The following is a 10,696-nucleotide window of genomic DNA, read 5'->3' on the forward strand; positions in this document are numbered from 1 at the left end:
GCAGTCGTGTGTCAAGAGATGACTCCTAATCAGGAAATTTTAATGAGGTTTGAGCGGCGCACGGTGACATTAATTCCTATTATTAGCCAGCTCCCTTCCTCCAGGCTGACTCTGGGCGACTGAAACTGGTCTCAGCCAGCGTTGGAGCTGAGTGCCTCCTCCAGGCAGCGTTCCTGCTCTCTCTGAAAGGGCGGCGTTCAGTGGAGCAGTCAGGCTGTCACCGTGCCCCTGTCTCCCAGTCTTCCCCTGTGAATGGTGCTAGGTCGCTGCTGTGACGTGGGTGTCACACAGACTCCGTCAGCCCAGGGCGGCGCTCGCTGCGAGACGTCTGCGGAGGTGTCTGGTGTAATCCAGCTGTGCTCGGGGCAAAGCCTGATTGACAATGGACTTTGGTAGCCAGCCCTGAGAACAACATTATCTTTGTTAGAGCCCTGGATTGTGTTTAGGTGACTGTCAGTCTTGGAAAACAAAGGAGAGTGAGTGTCAGCTAGCCGGCCTGCTGCTCTTCAGTCAATATTCATATGCACAAATGGTTCCCTACAGAAAACAATGCATTTAAGTCTTAAAAAAGTTTTTAAAAAGTTGGTATGCAGTATTATTTACATCAATTGAATCATTTCTGGTTTCAAAATCTACACTTTTGAATTAACAGAATTGAATTAGCAGAAGCAGAGATATCCTGATTTTTACTGCGTAGAACTTCCAAAAATGTCAAGCAAACTGATCTTCAGAGGTAAAAGTATTACTATTTTGAGTGTCAAGACTTATTTTTAATGTTGGAGAGCAGTGGGAAAAAATACAAGAGCAGAAAAATAAAAAAAAGCTGTTTTCTTGCCACACAGTACAAAAAGTCCCAAATCGGTATTTACAATGATATTGTACATCAGTAAGAGTGTACTTTATGTATACGTACAGTACATAACGTATTTGCCCATATACTGTTCACATCACGCATCATTTCTGTGTGCAGCTTCCTCTCAAATGAAGCTTTAAATCAGACATGTCTTGTCAGTCTGTGAATCCACCGTTTAGTTCTCTGAGAGCCAAACTTCTCTAAAAGCCCTGAAGAAAATCTCCAGTATTTCCCAGTATCCCTTCAATCATCTCTTGACCCCTCAGAGGGGCCCAAATCTTGGCTGAAAGCTGAGGCCAAGTGGTCTAAACTACCTATCAAATGATTAAATCTAGCTCTTGACAAATCACAACGGTAAAATGCTGCTTACACGTTGGATCACGACCAGTGGAACACCAGCAACATCCAGCTCCACAAACCTGCCATCTTATCTACTGTAAACCATCAGCTCTTCATTCCTCGCTTGCTCACTGGTTGATGTGTTCTTAGCTGTGATTGCACTGTATATTCTTTTTCGGTAGCTACCCCTTATCTCAAAATTGTGTATTTCGTGTCACAGTGATTTGTGTCTGCTGGGTTAAGTGCTGTTAATACTCGGAGAATACAGTATGAACTCAGTCCAAGGAAAGTGGAATCAAGGTCACCTGCACTGGTTGTAGAAACTTGAAAATTTAAAAGCTACCCTTGATCCAGCCCTCCTTGGATAACCATACTTCACACACATTATGAAGTCTGTGTTTACTGTGAGCATCTTAAACAGCCGATCCTGACAGGAAACACACATATTTAGACGCATTTCCACAGTTATAATTCCATGATGCTTTCCTGAAAATAGCTGCTTTGTGTGTGGTGCTGTTTTGTTTTTGAGTTGTTTATTTATTGCACGCAGCAGAAAGCAGCCAATCTAGGAAGCTCACTGCTCATCAGATAAAACCCTGATGGAGGTGCTGCAGCTTCGAAACAATAACGTGCAGTAATGGAAAAAGCATCTGCACGCTCCCATGTGTGCAATATTCATGTGTTACACAAACATATTTTTTTTTTGTTGCAATAAGTGAATATTGCACACAGTGGAGTCTGCAGATGCTTTTTCTATCACCGTTCAGAAAATGGAAAACACAGTGCTGATGAATTTACCTTCACGTCCATGTTAAGAAGCCACGTCAAGTGGCTTTTTCTTCTATCTTCATCCAGAGCTTGAATGATGATACAAGTTGGTCCGTCCTCGGCTCTGTAAACACACAGACTCATTAATGGCTCATTAATATTCAGCCAAGGTTTATCATGGATTATGTGCTAGCATATAACTAGCACACAAACAATTCGGTCTCATCTTTCTCATGTTTTATCAATGAATACAAATTAATTGAAACATAAAAGGTCAGAATATTATACTGATGATTGCTAGTAGTATGACTTCAGGGATGCTCATGTCAATCTGTTGGTCCACCATTTTGCATAGACTGAAATATTGGATGGATTGACATGAAATTTGATGCAGACGTTTGTACCCACCCTCTGAATGACCTCTAATGACTGGTGATTCCATAACTTTTCATCTAGCGCCATCATCCGGTCAACATTTAAATTTGTCCAATAGTTTGGCTTATGATCAAATACCTGCTAAACTAATGACGCTTCCGTCAATCTCAGCTGTACTTTCTGTTGTGCTGATTAGGAAATGTTACAGTGCTGTGTTAAATTAAGATGTGAGCATGCTAAGCATTGTCAAGCATCACTATGGTAGAACTGTCATTGTGATCTGAAGTTAGCGTTAAGCCCAGTTTAGCTAAGTGCAGCCTCTTGGTCTTGTTCATTGGAATGAAGATGATATCGATGCTTTAAAGATAAAGCCTAAACCTCTGTCCTCAGATTCTCTGACATCTGCATAACAAAACATTTTTATCTCACACGCACAATGAGACGTGGCTGCAGACGTTTGAGGCCATTTAAATTAGCTGTTGCTAAGCACAATATCAGACTGAATTAATTAAATGTGAAAGCACTTCACTGGATTTAGAGCCAAGGATGTTTTTCCATTTTGTACTGACATCTTGCTACCTGGACCAGTAAGATAACTTTACTCGGACACTGTATACCATGAGAGTTTAATGAACCTGCTGAATATATAACACACGATGATTAATGCCTAGTTTCACATGATCCTACCTCACAAAGCCTGCCTGAGGTGGGAAGGACTCAAGCTGAATCGCTGCTCCTCCAAGATATGCCCTGGACTTTTGTTTGCAACTGTGTCTGACACTCAGGAAATCCCTTTGGCCAATCAGATTTCCTGCTGTCTCGGCTGAAACCTCGTGAGTGACTATCGTTTCAGGTCCAGCATGCTTCAGAACCTGCAACACAGGAGATATAGATATCAAATTTAGTCTGCATGTATGGACTGCAGGGCTGAACTGCAATTTAATCTATGTAATGAGAGGTCTAGCAAAGTGAGAATACATCCCTTGCTGCAAATAAATGGCATGACATTTAATTATGGCTCTAAACAGAAATGTGCAGACAGCAAAAACCTTCACAAAGTCAAAAACAGGTGTTAATGAAATCATAGTTGGGAAACTTTCAATAAAAATGCTGATCTCTTCTTAACACAAGCAGCTAAGTTGCGAAGAATCCAATAATCAGCAACCTCATGTGATTTGTGAAAAGGTCTGCAGCTCACTTTGATATGCTGTACGGTCGGGTTCCACTGGTGCATCTCCTCCACTCTGACAAACAGAAGGTCATAGAGCTCGTCCACGCTGGCCTCCAGGACCACCTCCAGCCTGAAGACCTTCCTCGCTCCAGGAATCACTTTGCTATAAATCACATCCCCGTTGCTCTGAAAGGGAGCGACAAACAAGCAGGCATATGCAATCTTAACACAGTGGCCTCTTAGGTGCAGGAGTGGGGGAAATTAACTTTGGAGAAGCTACAAGCCACTTTAATCAGCAGAGTCAGGATGGCACTTAAATCAATCAGCTGTCACCTCTGCAATTTCAACCTTCCATCCTTCCTTGTCCTCTAACATGCTGAGGGCCTTCCTCATTGCTTCCTGGCCTTGTTGTACATAGAACAGCTGGTCTTCTTTTGATGCAGGCTTTATATCTTCAGGCTTTGGTTCTGCAAAAAATAATTTTCAGAGTAATCTTTCAACAATGAGACTTTAAAAATTTTATGAAACCGACAGGATTCTACATATTTTTTTTTACCATTGTACTTTAATCCGGCATGTGTTTGCATGTGATGTTGGATCTGCCCGTATCTCTGCAGGTGTGTGATCTCCTGGCCTATCACTGCCACAGCTGTGCGTTGAAGTCCTGTGTGATTGAACAGAAAGAAAAGCACAGGAGTCTCACCCGGAACGCAGCATTCGCTTGAGAAGATATAGAAAGAAAGGTCCCTACTGCGAGTGTTTACCTGCCATACTCCTCAGATGTGGGTAGGAGATTCCACAGCAGAGCTTGACAACAGCAGGCAGCATATTGTCTGTCTTTGGCAGCGACAGCAAAGCAACAGAGCATGTCTCTGGTCTTTATACGGCCTGTGAAGGACGCTTCGCCGAGATAAGCAGCAGAGAAGAAGATACGACCTCTTCTGAATTCTGTCCTGAAGGCCACGCTTGACAAGAGTTCTAAAAACTAAAGCACAGCATTGGATGCAGGGCACAGAGGGAAAGCTAACAGCAAGAGCTATGATTATAAAGAGCTTTTTTTTTTTTTTGAGACTAGAATAGAGACCCTTGTTGGAAATATAGTCAAATGCCAGTGAAATAAGGTTGTGGCGTAAAACATTTAGTTTTCAGTGACACTTAATCTAGTTTTAATGGATGACTTTTTTACCTGTAAATGACCAAAATGACATTTATCGGGCTGTGCTGTTATCAGTTTAGGCAAAACACACAGGCTTCTGCAAGATGACATTAATTGCGCTTAAATTAATTGCCATTAAATCTTCACATTCATATTCACAGCAGTTGAGGGGTGTCTGCCTGAGGTGTGCTGTTGCTCTCAAAACTTCATATTTTTGTACATATTTCATCTGACGAGAATGCAAGAAATCGTGCATTGTAAGTTTGTTTTTATAATCAGAAACTAGCAAGTAATGCTGGCTGTGTTAATACACTGAGGTTTGTCAGACAGAAACATACGTTTTTCATCCAAACATGTCATAACATCTGACATCAGTGTGATACTGACTGTGAAAGCACAACACATCACTCAGCCAGCAGGTTCATCTTTATGATTTAGTGAAATTCATCCAACATTGATTTTTGCTCCCAGTTACAATCTGAATCAAAATAATAGCCATGCACCGTCAAACTTGGGAAAATGTGTTTCTTGACGCTGCGTAACTGCTCAGAAGTTCTGAATGAAAATGTGTCACTATCTGCTCCAAATCTAATTCGTTTCCGGCCCAAAGATTGCACCAAATTTCACTGAGATAGAGCTTCTGATGAATGCTGCTGACTGAAATGCCGTTGTGCACACAATGTGATAACGTGCTCTCAGATTAATTAATTGTGCCCATTACTTAGCCATTTGTGCTCTCCATTTAATGATTTGTGTGCACAAAAGACTTAATTTGCTGTCTTCATTTACGAAGGTCATGCTCCATGTGCTTATTATGCATCACAGCCACAGTATCAGCAAAGCTTTGTGAGCAAAGTGAAATGCTTTGTTATTCTGTAAAATACATCTAAAGGAAGAGAACACAGCCAAAACCTGAAGTATATCCACATATGCTATTTTTGGAGCTATCTGGTTGCTAATCTGCATTTTCTTGTACTGTGCACTATGATAATGAAGCTGAATCTAATACTGAGAATAATAAAAACGTTTATTAAATCAGAGAGAGCCATGATGGGAGCGTGAAGGGTAAAATTAATGGCACAAAGGTGACACTTTATGCTAAATCAAGAGCTCAAATTATTCATTAGACGGGATGAATAACTAAATCATGTGCACCCTCACAGTCAGGCAAATTAATTATGGTCGAACGCATTAAAATGCCAAACGCATACAGGTTATCAGTTGGCTGATGCAGTTTGAGGTGACGCGTTTTTACGACAAGCCCTTTGCACTAATTGTCAGGACCCTCCACTACAGATGCTTGAGAGGCTGTAGGTCTCCTGGGAGCAGAGGGACTCTGAAGACATTTCACTGCCTTTTGGTCAGAGCCCTGAAATGTGACCCTGAAAAGCAGCAAAGATTAGAGCCACTTTGTAAGGACGACTGTCACACTGATAAACTGGCTGTGGATAATGTGGGAAGATTCAAATGTGCTAATATTTACGCTTACGAGGATCTCATGAAACACTGGGGTCATATGCTGAATTATAGCACACTGTAGAGTAATTTACAATATGGTTTTACAAGCCATCTGTAATAATAACACTCCTGTCACATGACGCCTTCTAAAGGATCATTATGAGGGAGAAAGCATACTGTAACTGATGGGCTCTGCTCACCCTGTGGGCAATGGGAGTCTCTGCACACCAAGTAGGCCAAATGGTAATCAGCTGTCAGATGGATTACAGGCTGAAACCGTAAATGTATGCTGGATGCATCGCTGGCGCACTCGTGTCTGCATATGTTTGACACAAGGAGTAAGAAAGTGATCAGGGGAAAGTGGGGGGAGGTTAACCATCCACCGTTTGTTCTGATGTCCTTTCCACCTGTGGAATGAATTCCCAGGATGCCTTATCATTTCTCCACCGACGCCAACTGGGAATGTTATAATGTACCGACAGGCTAAGAGAGATAAGAGGAAATGTTTTAGCTAGTTATCATGTCTGCGTGAATAATAACGAGCCTGGATGCACAGGTTTATCATTAAATCAGACAGAACAGATTCCCTTTCAGGATAAAGGTTAATTACTATGTGAAGGATGATCTGAAAACACATCACTGGTTTATCATTTATTTGTGTTGGTGAAGAAGGTCAAACAAACAAGTGAAATGTGAGTATTTTTCCCACCCTTTTCAGGGTACTGGCTAGTAATGATGTCGTAAGTTCCAAAGGCACAATAACTGTTTCTGATTTGCTTCATTCATTCATTCATTCATTCATGTGGTCATATGTGCTCCTTTTGACTCCTTTTCATGATAGCAACCGTTTCATTTAATTCACTCACTCATTCATCTCTGAATTAACTCATTTTCAGTGTAGTGGCTTGTTTCTTCTATTCAATTCATTCATTCATTAATCAGTCCCGACGCCTTTCCATAAACCAGTGCTGTGTTTAGGGATCAGGACTCAAACATGCAAGACGAACGAGTGAAAGAATCATATCTGTAAAAAATGTGCCCAGCGCTGCCCTCCCTCCTCTTGCTGATAGAGCACCAGCAAGCAGCTGCCTCTTATCGCCCGGAGCCAACAGGTGTCCTTGTGAGAAGGATTCATGACGTGAATGCTGATCTTCACCTGCTGACCAGGCCAGCTGAACTCAGACTGCAAACAGCAAGGACTCGTCTTTATGTGCAGAAAGGAGGTCCCGCCGGGATGCTCCCAAATGATTCCCATTAGTCGCTCCCTTTTCCAATGATTCCCAAAATCAGTGTGTGGCAAAAGAAGAGAATAAAGGAACTGAATTCAGCGTGAAACAGAATTAAAAGCAACAGCAAGCAGCGTAACAAGAGCTACGTCACGTCTCAGATCTTTCAGAGGTGTGCTGTGGATCTGTGCAGCTTAGTGATGAAACTCATCTTCTCCATGTTTGGAATTCACTCCGGGAGCAATCAACAGACCGGTGATCCCCTCAGGGGTCAAGAGTGCTCCTCCAGCAGCTGAGAATCAGGGATGAATTTTGGTGCTCAGCCGTCATGTGAGTCATCGTCAGCCCTTATTTCTCCTCCAAAGCCGATGAGGAGGCCTGACTGACAACGGCTGGACAATGAGAAAACCAAATTCTATGAAAGAGCAAGACACCCAAACTGAAAGATACACAAAATAATTACTCCTGAAAAATGCCCACATCATTTATAGTCATTTTCTTCCTCTTTGTCCTCCTTTTGTGGTCATTTTGTCTGTTTGTGGTCATGTAATACCTCTTTGTGTCACAGTCTGTCACAATGCTCCACTCGCTTTTCTCCACTCGTCCACTAGGTGCCCTCGGACTTTCTCTCCTTCCATCATCACCTGAATGCCCCTCCCACCTTCACACCTGTTCTTATGTCCCTGCACTTCCCTCGCCCACCTCCCCCAGGACTGGTCTACTTCCTGTGTTCCATGCTGGATTGTGCACTCCATGTCTTAGTCTCCACTTCATAATCTTGTGTTCTGTTTATCTGTATCTGGAACCTGTTTCTTCCTGCCTGAACCCGCGTGTTTTACCTTCTTTTGGGGTCTTTTTGGACTTTGGATTCCTGTCTGCTCCTTATTGGATTTGTTTGCTGGTGTTGGACTACTTTCTGGTTCTGACCCTCGCCTGCCTCACTGCCTCGGTAAGTCTATGTACCTCAATTTATACCGAATCACTTAGGTGCACCAGATCTGCCTCAGTTGTTTGCGTTTGGTTCCTTTCTCTGTATCCGTTGTGGTCATTTAATGCCTTTCTGGGGTCATTTTCTCTCTTTTTGTAGTTTCGTCTCATCGTGGTTGTTTTGTCCCTTCAGCCATGTTGTGACTCTTGAAGTCGGTTTACATCTTTTTGTGGTCATCTTACACCTGACTGTGGTAGTTGCATGTCCAAGACAGCCAGTTTTGTGCCTCTTTGTAGTTGTTTTCAATCTGTTTTTGGTTGTTTAGCCCAGTGGTTTATTGGCCCTTTCAATAATTCATCCACGTGAATAGCGGTTTATGCGTTTTTTATTAAGACTCAGACTTTTTTTTTCTTAGAGCTTGGAACAAACTCTGTTTCTCTACTTTTCATCAGCAAGTCAACACTTAGATTCATTTTTTGTTCAGTGACCTATTTCGACCCCTGATGTTTCTTCTTCTTCTTCTTCTGAAGAAGAATCGGGGGGAGACATTCCCCTTTATTTGTCACACACATGCAAACACTGCACACGAGGTGAAATTTGACTTCCGCCTTTAACCCATCCTGGTCGTCCCTCCTCCGCGGCAGACCAGGAGCGGTGGGCAGCCAGACCGGCGCCCGGGGACCCATCTTCGCCGTCACCATTGGTCAGGTGGTGATCTTCTTGCATGTTTTTAGTGGGGAGAACATGCAAACTCCACACGCCCTCTTTTTTGCAGCAGGCACCGAAGGCATGGTGGAGGACACACCTGGCATGGTGGAGGACACATCTGGTGCCCGCAGCGAGAATCGAACCCGGGACCCGGGCGACAGTGTTGCCACTGTTCCACCGTGCCACCACGGTGTCGATGGCATCAAAAATGTTCTCGCTCTCTTGTGACAAACAAATGATAAAACCAGTCAGAAACAGTTACAGCAGTAAAATGGAGGCACAATGGAAAAGCAATTCTAAATGCTAAGAATACAGGGAGGTTTTGAGCTGCTGTCGTCGGCCATCTTGGTATTTCTATCTGGAGAATGCATTGCACATTTGTGGTGACCTTTACTGTGAACAGGTGATGCAGAGCGTGGAGAGAAATGAGTGAACACAATGAGTCCTCTCTTGGCAGCAGGTCTGTCCATGTTGATCATTTCTGCTGTTTTGTTTCAGTCTCAATGTTATCAAGGTTTTTCTCAGTCTAGACTGTCTCAAAGGACAACTGGCAAATGTGTACTGTCTATGAGAAGCACAGCAGGCTTCAAACTTAGTTGAGGGTGAAAATGCATCAATGTAGTGAGTTTGGCAATAATTTGTTTCTGCCGAATTAACTTTTGAAGTTAAGTCACCAAAGACAGTAGGGTTAATCCTCTGAAGACCACGATATCTTGAATGGATTTCAATGCATCCAGTAGCTGAGAGAATTCAGTCTGGATCAAAGTGGTGGATCGGCCATCACCCAAAGTTTGTCCAAATTTCTATAATTTGTTGTTTACACGCTCCCCAAACCTCCTATCACTGTCGCACAAGTAGATAATGATGTGAAAATTTAGACTTTAAATAGCATAAACCTTTTTTAGACTCTGTCACATTTGGAGTTCCACATAGTTGTAGTCTCTTTCAATTATTCTTCCCCCCATGTTAAATTTATACTCCTGGGACCTGAGCCTAATGCGGAACATCGTTACTGTTTTCATTGGCTTTGTAATAACAGCTCATGTTTTTCTAAGAGGCTTTATCTCTGAATTATCTTTAGAGGTAGAATTTTATGTCTGTGTCTCAGGGTTTTGGGACCGGTTTGTTGTAGCCTTTTAATTTATGGGCCAGTTTGTTTACTACATTGAATAATGAGGGAGCTGAGATAACACAACATCGCTGCATACCCTTGTAAAATAAAATGTTTTCTGTCCAATTAGCACTGCCTCCTCTGTTTTAGGCATTTGGTTAAGGTTAAGAACAAGGAAGAAGACAAGACACAACATGATTACTGACCAAAAAAAAAAAAAAAAAAAAACACAAAACCACAATCTATTCCAAACTTCTTTTGTTGCCTCAGGATGCAAACCCACATGCCAGTCCTGCACCTTGCGTGCCCACCATCCACCCTGGCCAAATCCCCATGACTTGTGTGCAGTGCAAAAATGCACTTCCCTCACTTGAATGTCAACATAATCCAGGCAGCAGTTGCATCTTCCAGTGGAATGTAATTAGGAAAACGAATGCAATGTAAATGCAACTCAATATTATTGTTTTGGTAAGTGATATAAAAGGCAGGGCTGATTAGACCCCTCATAGCTGACCACTGAGCTGCAGTGGTTCTTCTTGGTTTTGTTTACCACACTATCACAATTATTTCTGTAGGCTGAGGACATTCACTTGGATTTTGGTC

General features: G+C 42.5%; 1 protein-coding gene across 1 annotated transcript; it reads right to left on the reverse strand.

The window, feature by feature from the left end:
• Nucleotides 1-297: 297 nt before the first annotated feature.
• star2 (steroidogenic acute regulatory protein 2) lies at nucleotides 298-4,334 on the reverse strand. The gene is made up of 7 exons (XM_076760348.1): nucleotides 4,271-4,334; nucleotides 4,063-4,170; nucleotides 3,840-3,973; nucleotides 3,534-3,692; nucleotides 3,023-3,207; nucleotides 1,991-2,084; nucleotides 298-402 (listed from the first exon to the last, which is right to left on the reverse strand). The coding sequence occupies exons 1-7, from the start codon at nucleotides 4,332-4,334 to the stop codon at nucleotides 298-300; spliced, it is 849 nt and encodes a 282-aa protein (XP_076616463.1).
• Nucleotides 4,335-10,696: the final 6,362 nt, after the last annotated feature.

The sequence above is a fragment of the Chaetodon auriga genome, chromosome 20, assembly GCF_051107435.1.
Source record: "Chaetodon auriga isolate fChaAug3 chromosome 20, fChaAug3.hap1, whole genome shotgun sequence".
Taxonomy (NCBI): Eukaryota; Metazoa; Chordata; class Actinopteri; order Chaetodontiformes; family Chaetodontidae; genus Chaetodon; species Chaetodon auriga.

Bases quoted from the DNA above. Each gene is read 5' to 3' on its own strand.
- star2 (XM_076760348.1), bottom strand. From the start codon at position 4,334: ATGCTGCCTGCTGTTGTCAAGCTCTGCTGTGGAATCTCCTACCCACAT. The intron at 3,974-4,062 runs GTAAAAAAAAAT...TATTTTTTGCAG, and splicing joins TGCCGGATTAAAGTACAATG to AACCAAAGCCTGAAGATATA. The intron at 3,208-3,533 runs GTGAGCTGCAGA...CCTGTGTTGCAG, and splicing joins CGACCGTACAGCATATCAAA to GTTCTGAAGCATGCTGGACC.